Genomic DNA, 15109 nt, shown 5'->3' with positions numbered 1-15109 from the left:
CTTCCCACCCAGCGTAGGGCGCAGCTCCTCAGGTCAGATAGCTAGCAGAGAAGCCAACCAGGGGAGGTGGGTGGGTTGTGAGAATAGCTGCCTGCTGTTCCTGGATAACACCTGTTACGGTAAGTAACTGTGCTTTATCCCAGGACAAGCAGGCAGCCTATTTTCACATATGGGTGACCTCCAAGCTAACCAAAATGGGATTGTGGGAGTGTTGCCAATTTAAGAGAATAAATTTTGTAATACTGTTTGGCCAAACTATCCAGACAATAGTGAGAGGTGAAAGTATGAACCGGGGACCAAGTAGCAGCCTTGCAAATTTCCTCAATAGGTGTAGATCTGAAGCTGCCATTGCTCTACCTTTATGGGCTGTGAATCTACTGTGTAGGGGTAATCCAGCCTGGGCATAGCAGAATGAGAAACAAGCAGCCATCCAGTTGGAGATGGTACGCTTAGAGATAGGATGTCCCAACTTATTGGGCTCGAAGGAGACAAAAAGTTGAGGAGCAGTTCTGTGTGATTTGGTGCGTTCCAAATAGAAGGCCAAAGCACGTTTACAGTCCAGAGTATGAAGAGCTATTTCTCCAGGATGAGAATGAGGCTTTGGAAAGAAGACTGGAAGAACAATGGATTGGTTGAGATGAAATTCCGAGATCACTTTAGGGAGGAATTTAGGATGAGTGCGAAGGACCACCTTGTCATGATGAAATACCATGTAAGGTGGATCAGCAACTAAAGCTTGCAGCTCACTGACTCGTTGAGCAGATGTGAGGGCAATCTTTCTAAATGAGAGATTGGAAGGATACTCTCTTGGAGGAAGCTCTGGTGGAACCTGAGTGAAATGAAGAGAGTATCCTTCCCTGATGATGGTCAATACCCAGAGGCCGGATGTAATTGACATCCATCGGTGGTAAAAAAAAAAAGATGGAGACGACCTCCTATAGGGGGAAAAGAAGGCAGAGTCAGAACAGTGGAGGTTATGCTCTGTTTTAAACAGTCAAAAAGGCTGTGTAGCCTTAAGTGCAGCAGAAGGTTGAGGTTTTTATTGCTTCTGAGGCTGCTGTTTTTTAAGAGGAGGGCGATTGTAAGGAGCCGTCCTCGGAGCAGAACGCCGTTGATAGATAGCAGCAGGGCGTGTAGGTTTGGCAGGAGCTGGCTTTGGATTAGGTCTGACAATAGAAGCAAAGGATTTTTCATGTTCAGACAATTTCTTGGTGGCTGCTCGATAGATTCATCAAAGAGGTCATTGCCTGCACAAGGAATATTAGCTAAGCGATCCTGAAGATTAGTGTCCATGTCAATGGTACGAAGCCAGGCAAGGCAACGCATGGCTACAGAGCAAGCAACTGCCCGGGCAGACAACTCGAAGGCATCATAAGATGACTGGAGGAAATGTAATCAGAGTTGTGATAAAGAAGTGCTTTGAAATTCAAAGTGCTTTTGAGTATCCAAATAAGTCAAGAATTTTGGTAATAGAGAAATGAGGAACTCAAAATAAGTAATAAAATGAAAATTATAATTGAGGACTTTAAATGACATCATGGCATTTTGATAGATGCGACATCCAAATTTGTCCATAGTTTTCCCTTACCTTCCGGCATAAACCTTGGAAGGATGGGACCTCTTCAAGGAGGACTCGACTAGCAGGGACTGATGAGATACCTGTGAGTTTCAAACCCTTTGCGATGTACAGTTTTATCCCTAGAGTCCAATTTGCCTGGAATAGGCAGTATGGTATAAGGCAGGGGTGCCCAATAGGTCGATCGTGATCAACCGGTAGCTCGCTAAGGCAAAGTGAGTCCTGGATGATCTATCGGGCTGATCAATCTTCCTCTCCCCGACGTCAATTCTGCCGTCGGAGAGGAAGTTCGGGCCAGCCAATCGCTGCCTGGCTGGGCGGAACTTCCTCTCCAACGGCAGAATTGACGTCGGGGAGAGGACGATTGATCGGCCCGAAACAGAGAAAGCATGGGGCGGCGTTATTCATTGGTGGAGTTTGGGTCCTGTTTCCCGATGGCAGCGGCAGTGGCTTGGGGAAGGGCAGGGAGAAAGAAAGGGGGCAGGCAGGGAAACAGAAGGAAAGAAGAGAAACAGAAAAAAAGAAAGGGGGCATGAAGAGAGAAAGAAAGAAAGGTCAGGAAGATAGGAAGAAAAAGTTGGGGGAGGGAATGAGGTGTGGAGGAGAGGAAGCATACAGGCTGAAAGAAAGATGGGATGCACAGTCAGAAGAAGAAAGTGCAACCAGAGACTCATGAAATCACCAGACAAGGTAGGAAAAATGATTTTATTTTAAATTTAGTGATCAAAATGTGTCTGAATTTATATCTGCTGTCTATATTTTACAATATGGTCCCCTTTTACTAAACCGCAATAGTGGTTTTTAGTGCAGGGAGCCTATGAGCGTCGAGAGCAGCGCTGGGCATTCAGCGCAGCTCCCTGCGCTAAAAACTGCTATTGTGGTTTAGTAAAAAGGGAGGGGGTGGGTATTTGTCTATTTTTGTATGGTTGTTACTGAGGTGACAGTGCATAGAGTCATCTGCTTTGACCTCTTTGAACCCCGGAATAGGAATGATAATTAACAATTCTATGCGAACAGTGTGCGTTGTGTTTTTTTTAAATTTTATTGTTGGTAGATCATTTTGACTTGGTCATTTTAAAAGTAGCTCGCGAGTCAAAAAAAGTGTGGGCACCCCTGGTATAAGGGGTCTCCAGGCATCGACCAAAAGTCTGAGACAAAAGCTTGTGAAGAGGAAGCTTAAGTGACTCTGCCGGAGGTTGAGGGAGATGCATGACTTTGAGGTACTCCTTAGAGTATTTGGAACCAGCATCTAATTGAAGATCCAAGTCAACAGCCATCTGATGAAGAAAAGATGAGAAAGATAGGTGATCTGCCAATGCTTTGCCTTGAGAAGAACTCGAGGATGTCAAGGCAGCCTGGGTCGAAGATGAAGCTTCGGCAGGAAAAAGGCATCAAAAGAATATGGAGACTTGGATGAAGCAATCGAAACCGCTGCATCCTCGAGGTTCGGAAGTGGAGACCTTGAGCGAGGAGTCGGCAGTCTAGTCGAAGTAGGAGTAGAGCAAGGCTTAGTTGAAGAGGGACGTTCTTTAGAACACAGTTCTTCAACCGCCAGTCCGCGGACCGGTGCTGGTCCGCAAACAAAATCTTGCCGGTCCGCGAAGGATTCGGTCCCCGCCGCAACGAAAGGCCGGCGTCAGCTGACTTGCAACTTCCTGTTGCAGTCGCTGTGCCGGGACTCCTGCCTTCCACCGCGTTATCCTCCTGCCTTGTCTCCGCACCTCCAGACCAGCAGCGGCAACTCTGTATGCTTTTAACTTCGGCACAGAGCTGCCCCTAATCAATAGTTTAGCGCGGTTTCATAAGGCAGCCTCGGGGCCTTTGCTAGGCCGGCCCACATCGCATCATCGAAGCGGGCCGGCTATCAAAGGCCCCGAGGCTGCCTCATGAAACCGCGCTAAACTATTGATTAGGGGCAGCTCTGTGCCGAAGTTAGAAGTTCACAGAGCTGCCGCTGTTGGTCTGGACTCTTGGCCCGCTGAAGGAGGGCAAAGAGCAGCTGTCCTGGAGGTTTCCCTTCCTCTCGCCTTTGCAGGTCCCTTTTTTTCCACCTTTTTTTTTTTCCTTCAAATGGCAACGGGCCCCAGCATCGACATCAACCAAGTAAGTTCCACTGTTCCTTGCAAGCGGTTCTGCTCGGCCAAAGCTTCCCCTCTGACATGAGCCACCCTCAGGGGAAAGAAAGTGACCCACAAAGATGAGGGGAAGGGGGGCAGATGATTGAAGTTGGGGGAGGGGAGAGAGAGAAGGGGCAGATGATGGAATGGAGGAGATGAGAGAGAGAGAAGGGGACAGATGATGGAAGTGAGAAGAAGGGAGAGAGAGCAGAAGGCAGATGGATGTCAGTTGAGAGGGGAGAGCAGATGCTGAATGGAAGTGGGGAAAGAACACATACTGGATGGAAGGAGGAGATAAATAAAGGGGGAAGAAAATAGTAAGATAATGGAAGGGTGAGGTAAAGGGGTGACAAGCTGTGCGTAGACACAGTGAAAAGAGGGAAACGGGACTAAATAGTAAGAAAGAATTTAATTTAGATGGAGGCAGAAAATAGAAAAGGAAGACCAGAGAAGAAAAGGGAAGAGAGAGCAGAGAATGATATCAGATCTGAGTGGAAGAAATGAGAAGAGAGATATGCTAAAAACCACAGGGGGGAGGGAAGGATAGAGATGCCAGACCATGAGGGGAACAGAAGGAAGATGATGGATGCCAGACCAAATTGGGAGGGGGGCAGGAGGAGAGATGGCAGGGAAAGACAGACAGTGAATGGAAGGGGCAGATGCTGGACTGAAGAGACAGAGAAGGTTATCATGCTGCTGTACCGGGCCATGGTACGCCCTCACGTGGAGTACTGCGTCCAGCACTGGTCACCGTACATGAAGAAGGACACGGTACTACTCAAAAGGGTCCAGAAAAGAGCGACTAAAATGGTTAAGGGGCTGGAGGAGTTGCCGTACAGCGAAAGATTAGAGAAACTGGGCCTCTTCTCCCTTGAGCAGAGGAGATTGAGAGAGGACATGATAGAAACATTCAAGGTACTGAAGGGAATAGACTTAGTAGCTAAGGACAGGTTGTTCACCCTCTGCAAGGCATGGAGAACAAGAGGGCACTCTCTAAAGTTGAAAGGGGATAGATTCCGTACAAACGTAAGGAAGTTCTGTGGTAGAAAGCTGGAACGCTCTTCCAGAGGCTTTTATAGGGGAAAACACCCTCCGAGGATTCAAGACAAAGTTAGACAAGTTCCTGCTGAACAAGAACGTGCGCAGGTAGGGCTAGTCTCCGTTAGGGTGCTGGTCTTAGACCAGAGGGCTGCCGTGTGAGCGGACTGCTGGTCATGATGGACCTCTGGTCTGACCCAGCAGTGGCAATTCTTATGTTCTTAGGGCAGACACTGGCTGGAAGAGAGTGAAAAGGCAATGAAAGCAGAAACCAGAGACGACAAAAGGTAGAAAAAAATAATTTTATTTCTATCTTGTGATTCAAATATATCAGATTTGAAATATGTATCTTGCTAGACATAATTGGGGAGTGCAAAGCCCAGGCAGTGCTTCTTTAGCTTCCAGCTGGCTTAGGGCTCTCTCTGACCAGGGGGCAGTTGCCCTAGTTCTACTCCCCTAACACTATTCCTGTTATGTGTGACTGTGGTATTCTGTTACATGATATTTGTGTAGCATTCTGTAATAATTTGGCTTATTCAGTTTTCTTGATAGTAGAGGGGATATATGTGAAGGGGAGGGGAGACAGGGGTTTTGTTGATCTTTGCCCTGTATTATTTGTATTTATAAAATGACAATTGTATAGAATATTGTTTCTTTTTATACTTTAATAAAATATGTTCAATATAAAATTATAACTATTTGAGGCTTGTGCGGATGGGATCAGATGGTTTGTGGGACCGAGCTCGCGGGGACGGGGCGGCGATGGTTTTTAAAAAAAAATTTCAGTCTTAGTAGTTTGCCGGTCCACAAAATAATTATTTTATTTCCGCCGGTCCATAGGTGTAAAAAGGTTGAAGAACACTGCTTTAGAAGAACTATGCCTGGAAGTATGCCTCGATGAAGGCCTCGATCGTCGGTGAGAACAGTGTTTGGAAGCAGATCTCGAAGATTGAGGAGACTGCCTCGGAGACAGAAGCAGCCGATGCCACCAAAGAATGGATAAGACTGGAGGCTGTAGATCGAAGCTCCAAGACTCTGCTCCTTGTATAGAGTGTGAGGATTCCTACCGAGGCACTTGCAAAGATTCTGCTCCTTGTTTCACGTGCTTGGATGCCGGACCAGACACTCGCAGAGACTCTGCTCCCTGCAAAGAGTATGTAAGCTCAGACTGAGGCAAAGGAAGCAGCTCGACCTCGCGGGAGTCTGCTGAATGCCCAGGCTGGATGAGAGGAAGAAGCTTCAGTCCCATATTAGTAAGAAACTGAATGAATTGCTTCTCCAACATGGTCTGGAAAGAAGCAGGCAAGGATGGATCCACGTCTGAAACCGGACCACCTGCTTCGGCTGTAGGTTCCACTGAGGCAATGTAAATGTGCTTCGACTTGGACGTCTTAGGCACTTTAAGCACCACTGCTGGAACTTTCTGCTGAGCTATCTGACCTGAGGAAACAGGGGAAGATACAGCAGGTGTCGTCGAAGAGAGAGCCGCTGCAAACGACGAAGGTCTGATGAGGCTCGAGGTGGAAGCAGTAGAAGCAGGAGGAATCTCGGTCGAAGGTGAGGCCGAGGGCACCTTCGATGTCGAGGGATTGGAGGAAGAATCCATCCCGAACAGCTTCTCCACCAAAAGATGACGACGTTTAAGCGCTCGAGGTTGAAGAGTAGCACAGTTCTCGCACGACTTCAGGTGATGTTCCGGCCCAAGGCACTTGAGGCACCGACGGAGTGGGTCCGTAAGGGAAATCGCACGCTGGCACTGACTACACTTCTTGAAGCCTGTGACAGGCCGGGACATAGAAGGAAAAATAGCCGCCGCAAGATCGAAGCCCTTAGACTGCGGCCGAGCGGCCTGCCCTGGAAGATTGAAAAAAAAATTTTTTAAACTAAAAATAAAAGAAATAAAGCAAGAACAGTGATTGGTGAAGAAAAAAATACAAACCGTGGTTCAGAGAAGGCACGAAGTAACGAAGTTAAACGCAGAGAGTCAAAGACGGACTTTTCGGCTCCACGGAAAACTGAGAAGACGCGCCCAACGCTGGGCGGGAAGGCACTTGTGCATGCGCGGTGCGGTCGACTCGAAATTTCGAGTTTCTTCAAGCAAGTCTGCTTGCGAGCTTCCGCATCCGGGCTCCGCTGATGACGTCAGCCATATGTGAGAATAGGCTGCCTGCTTGTCCTGAGATAATTTATATTAATTTTCTATCTAAACCTGAATTGTGAGCAAATGCACATGGAAAGAAGTTAAAATACATACTGTGTTACTTACAGCTGAAAATAAGCTTGTTGGTCTAATGATTTATTACGCATTGTTTATGTTCACTGATGAACTAATGTCCACAGTAAATACAATAAAACATGCAGCTAAAACAATGTTTTTAACTTAGTTTCAAGGCACCTACCAGCACTGGAATCATGCCTTTGTAGGCTTTTTAAGCCATCTAATGCCACTGTGGCCATGGCTAAAGCCAGAAGTGGCGCAAGATGGTTTAAAACGCCTATAGAGGTGTGATTCATATCATAGGTAGGTGCCAGAAATGCAGGCCAGGAAAACCTGGCTTACGTTTCTGGCACCTACCTTTGCCGGAGGAGTAATTCTGTATCTGGCACCGTCGCATGATTGACATGTGGTTGGCGGCAGCCAACAATGGAGCTGGTTACAGAATCCAGGTCAAAGTGCCTAACTGAAGGATGACAGGTGCTATGTGCTGTATTACTTGGGGGCCTATGTCTTAAGTGCTATTTATAGAATTGGGGCCTAAGTGTGCAGCTTCTATGATGTACATCCTTGTTATAAGTTAATAAGGGAGTGAAAACATTCTACCATTTCATTACTCTTCCATTTTTAATGAATTCATGACAGGTTTATCATTTTTCTTTTTGGCTCTCTCATAGGCTACTGAATGTCGAGAAATCCCTTCATTTAACTTTTGGTCCAGAGAATGGAACTTCTGTTTTTACTCAGTCAAAAATAATACCTAATTCTACAAGCTGCTAGTGAAAATACTAGGCTTAATAAAATTAGAATTATGCTCAGTATCTTGATTAATATGTAAGACACATCAAAAGCTAGAGCAATTCTTACTTTACACACAAAAATTGAAACAAAATCCAGTGCTCCAGATTGTTATTCTTGTTATTGCTTTCTCAGCTATATTTTCTCCTTTGAATGACATGCTTTACACGTAGACTTAACACAGAGTATTCTGGACTTCCACAACTGTGCTATTTCAAACAGGGCCCTTATCATGAAGTTCAAAGTACTGTACTTTTGTTCTTTCCTTAAATTATAGACTTATATCATATATGAGACTCTCTATTTTCTACACATCGATTAATCTTGTATTTCCTACAGTGACAGGAACAAAAGACTAATGTATAAATACATATGTATTTCAGAACAAAATTTTACATGTGTAAGTTTATACTTACAACTGGTAAAGAATTGTTGTCTTTCCTGCATTGTCCAACCCAACAATTATGACTTTGTGCTCTGGAATAAAGATGATATATTAATCTAGATAAAATTCAAACTAAAACTAAGTATCTGAAATAAAAATATATTTTTTAAATGACTTATGTGATGACAATTACACTAACAAATATAACAGTACCTTCTGTGTATGAAAATTTTGGACAACAAAACGAAAACCAGAGGCTTGTACAGTAAAGTAGAAAACAGGCACAAAGGGAACTGTACCACTACCATAAGAAAATGCTGATGAAATAATTCAATTTAATAAAACCATACATTAAGGTACTCTTTTACAAAGCCAGGTTAGCAACTCCTGAATGGCAAATGTAGCACAGCCCATTCAATTCCTATGGGCTGTGTCATATTTGTAAAAGGGGCCTCAAGTAAAAGGCCAAAAAATAAAGAAATATACAGAGCAGATCAGAAAGACTCCTTCTGGCTCGCATGAAAAAGAAAAAACTGAAAGAGGCAGCAGAGCCCTCTGGTGAAGGAGGAGGAATCGAAACCCTAGACTGGATTCCTAGGAGGAGGAATCGAAACCCTGGACTGGATTCCTTCTGTACAACTTAAGAGCATGGGGAGATTGCCCGACCATCCAGAATGATACACCTTCTGTACTAGAATTCAATTTAATAAAACCATACATTAAAGGCCCCTTTTACAAAGCCAGAGCAGCTACTCCAGCATGGCAAATGCAATGCAGCCCCTTTAATTCCTATGGGATGCGTTGCATTTGGCCCGCCAGGACTCACTATCGCAGGTTTGAAAAAGGGGCTCCAAGTCAAAGTGGTTAAAAAAAAAAAAAATATATATATATATATATATATATATATATATATTTATATATATATATATATATATTTATATATATATATATATATATATATATATAAAATATAATGAAAAATAAAAAAGAATTCATATCAGTACACACATATCAAAATTTAAATTGTGCATTGTAATGACTTAAGTAAACATCTTTGAGACCTCAAAAGGAGCCTTTTTTAGGCCTTTGTACAGTCACAGTCAGTAAGAGTTATAGAGAAGGATATAGGAGAGTACAATAGCTAGTATTCAGTGAGTTTCACTGAAGGCCATTGCTGGCATACAGAAGGAGGTCTGCACAGAAATGAAATGAGATGGCCACATAAAAATTATTTAAATAACTGGAGTGTGACCTATGTAAAATACCTGGCACATAACATAGTGCTATCATACAAGTACAAACTGGTTTTGGGCAGAATTTATTTTCCTCAAAAGTGTGTGACGATGTGAGGGGTCAGGCACTGACCTCCTCAAGCTAACCCCTTGATTGACTTTTGTAAACTACAATTTTGACTTACATCACTGTATGTATCTTTTAGAGCTATGGAGTTGGAGTCAGAAGCAATTTTTGGGTTACTGGAGTCGGAGTTGGTGAAAATGTGCCAATTCCTAATAGAGTTAAATTTTATGACATGCAAATATTATATTGCTTTGTTCTAGGCTTGTGCAAATGATGACAGAGCTTGCAGGGATGGGACAGAACTTGTGGAGACAGGACAGAGATGGAGATAAATCCTGGTTGAATGGGGACAAATTTGTCTTCGTGTCATTCTCTAAGTCTAAATACTAAATCCCTGTCTCTCAGTGCTGATGCAATAAACACTTTCTTATGTTATGAGGGAATATAGGAACATAAGAGTTGCTATACTGGGACAGATAAAAGGTCCATCAAGTACAGTATCCTATTTCCAACAGTGACCAACCCAGATTACAACTACCTGGCAAGATCCTAAAGAGTAAAATACATTTTATGCTGCTTATCCTAGCAATAAGCAATGGATTTCCCACAAGTCCATCTTAATAATGGCTTATAGACTTTTCTTTAAGAAAGCTATCTAAACCTTTTTTTTAATCTTGCTAAGCTAGTTTCAAGTTTATTAATTGATTTGTTCAATCGCTTAATCTGATTTCTAAGCGATGTACAATAAAATATGCATACATAAGGAGACAAAAACATTACATACACTTAATTAATTATAATATAAACAAAAGGAAAGAGGGGATGAAATCCATTTTTATAGTAAAGAAAGGACATACATGGTAAATACAAAAGGAAACTGGGAAGAGAAAAAAAGAAATAAAAAATAACTGCTTTTACAATATTTCCTGGCAAAGAATTACAAAGTTTAGAAATATTTTCTCCAGTTTGTTTTAAATCTACCACTTAGTAGCTTCACTGCATGCCCCTTAGTTCTAGTATTTTTGGAGAGAATAAACAAGCGATTCATATATACCTTTTCTACTCCACTCAGTATTTTATAGATCTTTATCATATCTCCCCTAAGCCGTCTCTTCTCCAGGCTGAAGAGTCCTAGCCACTTTAGCCTTTCCTCATAGAGAAGTTGTCCCATCCCTGTTATCATTTTTGTCGCCCTTCTCTGTACTTTTTCTAATTCCACTATATCTTTATTCAGATTGCAAAGTAAGGTGCAGCCACACCATGGAGCGATACAAGGGAATTACAGCATTGTCGTCTTTGTTTTCCATTCCTTTGCTGCTAATTCCTAATATTCTATTTGCTTTCTTAGCTGCTGCTGCAAACTGAACTAAGAGTTTCAACATATTGGACTGGTTATTGAATTCTCTATCAGTGTTGGTGGATGGGAATTTGGAGACCATGACTTGAAGTGTGTTGAGTTGCCAATCTTGGCACCTGGTAAAAAGTTTATTCTTACTCCGGTGAAGTATATAACTTTTTTTTTCTCCTGCTAGTACAAAGCCAATCTAGCATTATAGAAACTTTTCTTATTTCCATTTCACAGCTGAGAATATCTCTATTCTAATCTCTGTGTTTTGCTCACAATGCCACTGAATGAGAGGAAAGGCACATCAGATCATATAGGACTTCAGACAAGTTAGCAGTCCCTGACTCCAGGTGGGAAACCCAAGGGGATTCAGGCAGTTGCTGCAACCAATGCATCATAACCCTCGCCACACAAATGCCACAAACAGCAGTTTGCACTCTAGCGGCTTCACTGGAGAAGCAATGATTAAATTGCAGCTCCACCTTCCCTTTCATGAAACTCCTTGAGCAGAGTTCCCTGCGCAGAACAGCGATCTTTTTCATTAAAGTCATGAACAGGGTGTCTACCTTAGGGTACTTCTAATACCTGTCCACCTCCTTTGGAGCAAAGGGGTACAATGTTTCCAAAACCTTGGACCTCTTAGAAGCCCCATCCAGACACTGCCAGACCCTCCAAATTAGGTTACCTTCTGACAAGTTGGCTGTCAGAGCCTTGGATTGCTAAGGGCCTCCAACACTGAATCTATCAGGTGTGAAAGCACTTCCTACCTAACAAGCCTAATGATGGGAGAATGCTCCTCATCTTCCTCACAAGAAGGGGAATCGGTCTCAGAATCCAAACCTTAGAACGAAGAAGTCTGAGAAGTTCCCTGTATCACCCAAAACAGATTCTGCCATCACAGGTACCTCCATGGGGACCAGCCCCCTCAATGTCATTTGGCACCCAGGGAGGGGTCTGTGTAGGAGCCCGACGTACCCCTCCTCACATTGAGGTGACAGACTTCATAGCTAAAGCCTGCTTAACCAGCAAGACAATATCGTGTAGCCAAACAGGGTTCAAGAGCCCCACGGCCCCTGCTACCATGGATGGCCATGGGGGTGATGCAGCAGAAACCAGTCCTGTCACATGTCCTATCACCAATCATAGCTGCAGCAGGACCTTTCACAGACCTCATTGGTGCTTACCATAGGGGTCTGTGAAAGGTTCTGCTGCAGCTATGATTGATCCTCCTTGCAGAAGGCTAGGATCATTGGAATATCTGTTTACCAAGCTGACAAACCCTACTGATCACACCATGACTCAAACAAGTGCCAGACCTAAACATTCTATACATAAGAAATGTGGACAATCTGCAGGTCTTCAACAGGACAGCAATGACTAATGAAGAATAATCTTCTGCACTGAGAAGATCCTCAAGTGCCAAGCTGTAATTCAGAAGGAATTTGAATCCTCCATAAATACTGGTCCTTGGCAGTGGAGTCTCAGACCCTGAGACAAAGAGGAAGACCCACCAAAAGCCAAACAAGTCACCATACCACAGTCTGCAAGGCCAATCTAAGGCTACCAATATGTCCAGGATGGAATGTTTGGCTATTCTCCAGAGTACCAAGTCATTGAGAAGCCCTCTCTGTGCTCACAGTTACAACAGTGCATCAATTCCAGTGCAGTCCCTGTCCTATGCTGAACTGCAGAGTTTTGATATTTCACAATTAGGTTTGCTCTACCAATTCAACTTGGGTGCCTAGTAAGTCAAGAAAGCCCACTGTAATGGTGCATGTGAGCTCAAGTCCATTGCTTTAGCGCTCAGAAGCTGTAGGTAATCCCAAGCCCTTAGGGCTCAATGGGCACATAAAGCTTTCAGTTGAGACTGCAACTTGTACACTCTCTTGGGTCAGAAAGGGTATGGGATTTAATATAAAGACCTTGCCCATGCTGGAATCAAAGCAGGTCCCTAGGTACTTCAAAGACTGAAAGAGCAGAAGCTTGCTCTGTATAGATCATAACCCAGCTACGATTCTCTGGAAAGCAAATTATCACCCAGAGTGTAGTCCTCTGCTGAGCATCCCAAATATTTATATTTATGTTTAGGATCTTGATATATCGCCTTTCTGTTTTAGACTATCAGGCTGCCACCAAACATGCCACCAAACAAGACTTTGGAGAAGATCCTCAGCACTATAGTAAACCAAAGAGGACCATTCTGAACTCAAAATGGCTACCTCGGGTATAGCTACCTGAACCCCCTGGCACAAAAGACAACGCCTGCTTGAGGAGAACTTTCACCTTCTGAATATGGGAATCATTCAGTTACAGCAGGGGTAGAGAACTCCGGTCCTTGAGAGCCGTATTCCAGTCGGGTTTTCAGGATTTCCCCAATGAATATGCATTGAAAGCAGTGCATGCAAATAGATCTCATGCATATTCATTGGAGAAATCCTGAAAACCCAACTGGAATACAGCTCTCGAGGACCGGAGTTCCCTACCCCTGAGTTACAGCTTCCCTTTACTAGAATACACATCTTCTTGGTTACTGCTGTTACCAATGTGTCCACCTTAAGGGGACGGAAGAGCTGCTTCAAGTCATCTTAAGAGAAAGGGTACAGTCCCCCCATGATTTCTGTGTTCATCAATACCATCCCCAAGGACTCCAACTCTGCTAGAACCATTTTTGAGAAATGGTACAAAAAAAAAAAAAGAGGCCAAACAAAGCACGCTGATGGTAAATGATGACCCAGTCCAGAGAAACTAGCAAATCAGGTCAAAAACAGAAGGCAACAGGCACCATATGCCATACTTGTGCCTATTGTCTCGTTTCTTCAATGTGATTTTCTGGTTCTCTGAAAGGGGCCTTTTTAAAAATAATTTAGCGCCTTAGACAGGGAACCTGAACAGCTTGCACACACCTTCCAATATGGGAACTAATACATTGCATCCTTGGGGGAAGGGGGAAAGAGACACACCATTTGAAGGGGTAATTTGTTTGATCACTGAAGGCAACCCCTCCCTGAAGATTCAAACAGAAGACAGCTCCTCCAGTTCCAGGAAAGAATTCCAAGAGGCCTACCTCCATGTCCTCCTCCTCCCTTGTAGGAGAAACTAGGATTGGAACTTAGGGATCTTCCGAGTGCTCATTATCCACACAGGAATGCTTCCTGGTATGCTCACTCTCAAGCAGGAGCCCCCTGGCATCCACAGAGGGCACCCCTAAAAGGTCCCAAACTTGCCCCTGCCTGGAATAGCATTTGCAATCCAGCTAGGACCGCATGCATGCAAAATATTAAGACTGCATGAACTAAGAGCCACAAACCTGTGGGGCAATCTCCAGTCTAGTTCTCAAAAGGTTCTCTTGCTGAAGGGTCAGGTCATAGTCCTTCCAACCTTCCATATGTTGAGGCTGCTCTTGCTATGTAGAAACCATATGGTCTTTATCCAATGTGGCCACTGTTCCTGCTGGCTGCCCTTCTGCAACTGTACAGCCACTGTACAATCATCATCCCATCCCAGCTCCTGCTACTGAACAGAATCCAAGAACACTACATCTGTTGTCCTCCTTTACAAATGGAGAAAGAGGATCTGTGTGCGTTGTTGATATAGTAGTTCCCATAACCCAATATGCCTTAGACATGCCTTTCCTCGACTCCATTGTAGCCTGAGCTTAAAACACTCATCCCAACTTAGTCTGCTGACAGGGATTCCCCAGTACTGCTGCTCCCATTTGTTTTTGTTTTTTAAGTCCAGCTTCATTGCTGCTCAGTTTCCCCACAGACATAACAGAGAAGTTAAACACCCAGGAGAAACACCATAGCTAGAAGGCACTGGCCACAGAACAAATGGATGAACCACAGGATACACAATGAACAATCAAAGAACCATTTATTGACCTATATATGTGTTTCCTGTTGTCTATCCAATTATTCCATGGCCAACTCCTTGGATCTTCTTGCTGCAGTTTCTCCCCAGTCCAGACCCTTAGATAAAGCAAAGATACTGGGGCGGGGAGCTATAAAAAAGGAACTATTCTCCCCTACTGGCAGTAACCCCAGGGGACCACTGCCAGCCAAACCTCACCAAGCTGCAACCCATATGCCAGGTTTAGCTCCAGGAACAAGTTCTGCTCATTTAGGAAAAAGTCTGCAGGGCCTCAGTTAGACAAAGAACCTGACCACAGGCCACAGACTCAGGCCCCAAAAACTGCTGCTGCAGTCCTATCTGCACCATCTGTTGAAAGCAAAGAAATACTGGCAAGTTCCAGGCTGCATCACTACTTATACTGGTGCTATCACTGAAAAGTTCAAACTCTCTGACTCCATTTGTAGGCAGCCTGCTGTAATCCATT

At 44.0% G+C, this 15109-nt stretch overlaps 1 protein-coding gene across 8 annotated transcripts in view; it reads right to left on the bottom strand.

Annotated features, from left to right (window-relative positions):
• ARL5A (ADP ribosylation factor like GTPase 5A) overlaps positions 1-15109 on the bottom strand; it is a 50424-nt gene that overhangs the window by 29697 nt on the left and 5618 nt on the right. For 7 of the 8 annotated variants that reach the window (XR_004539588.1, XM_033945897.1, XM_033945893.1 and 4 more), the window contains one exon: positions 8161-8221. The exons of the other annotated variant lie outside the window; for it this stretch is intronic. Coding sequence is in view for 3 of the 7 variants with exons in the window: in XM_033945893.1 (XP_033801784.1) it covers positions 8161-8221 (61 nt within the window). In the remaining 4 variants the exon portion in view is untranslated. The remainder of the gene's footprint in view (positions 1-8160; positions 8222-15109) is intronic. 8 annotated transcript variants of the gene reach the window in all.

Source organism: Geotrypetes seraphini, chromosome 5, assembly GCF_902459505.1.
Source record: "Geotrypetes seraphini chromosome 5, aGeoSer1.1, whole genome shotgun sequence".
Taxonomy (NCBI): Eukaryota; Metazoa; Chordata; class Amphibia; order Gymnophiona; family Dermophiidae; genus Geotrypetes; species Geotrypetes seraphini.
This window is presented reverse-complemented; position numbering and strand designations above follow the sequence as displayed.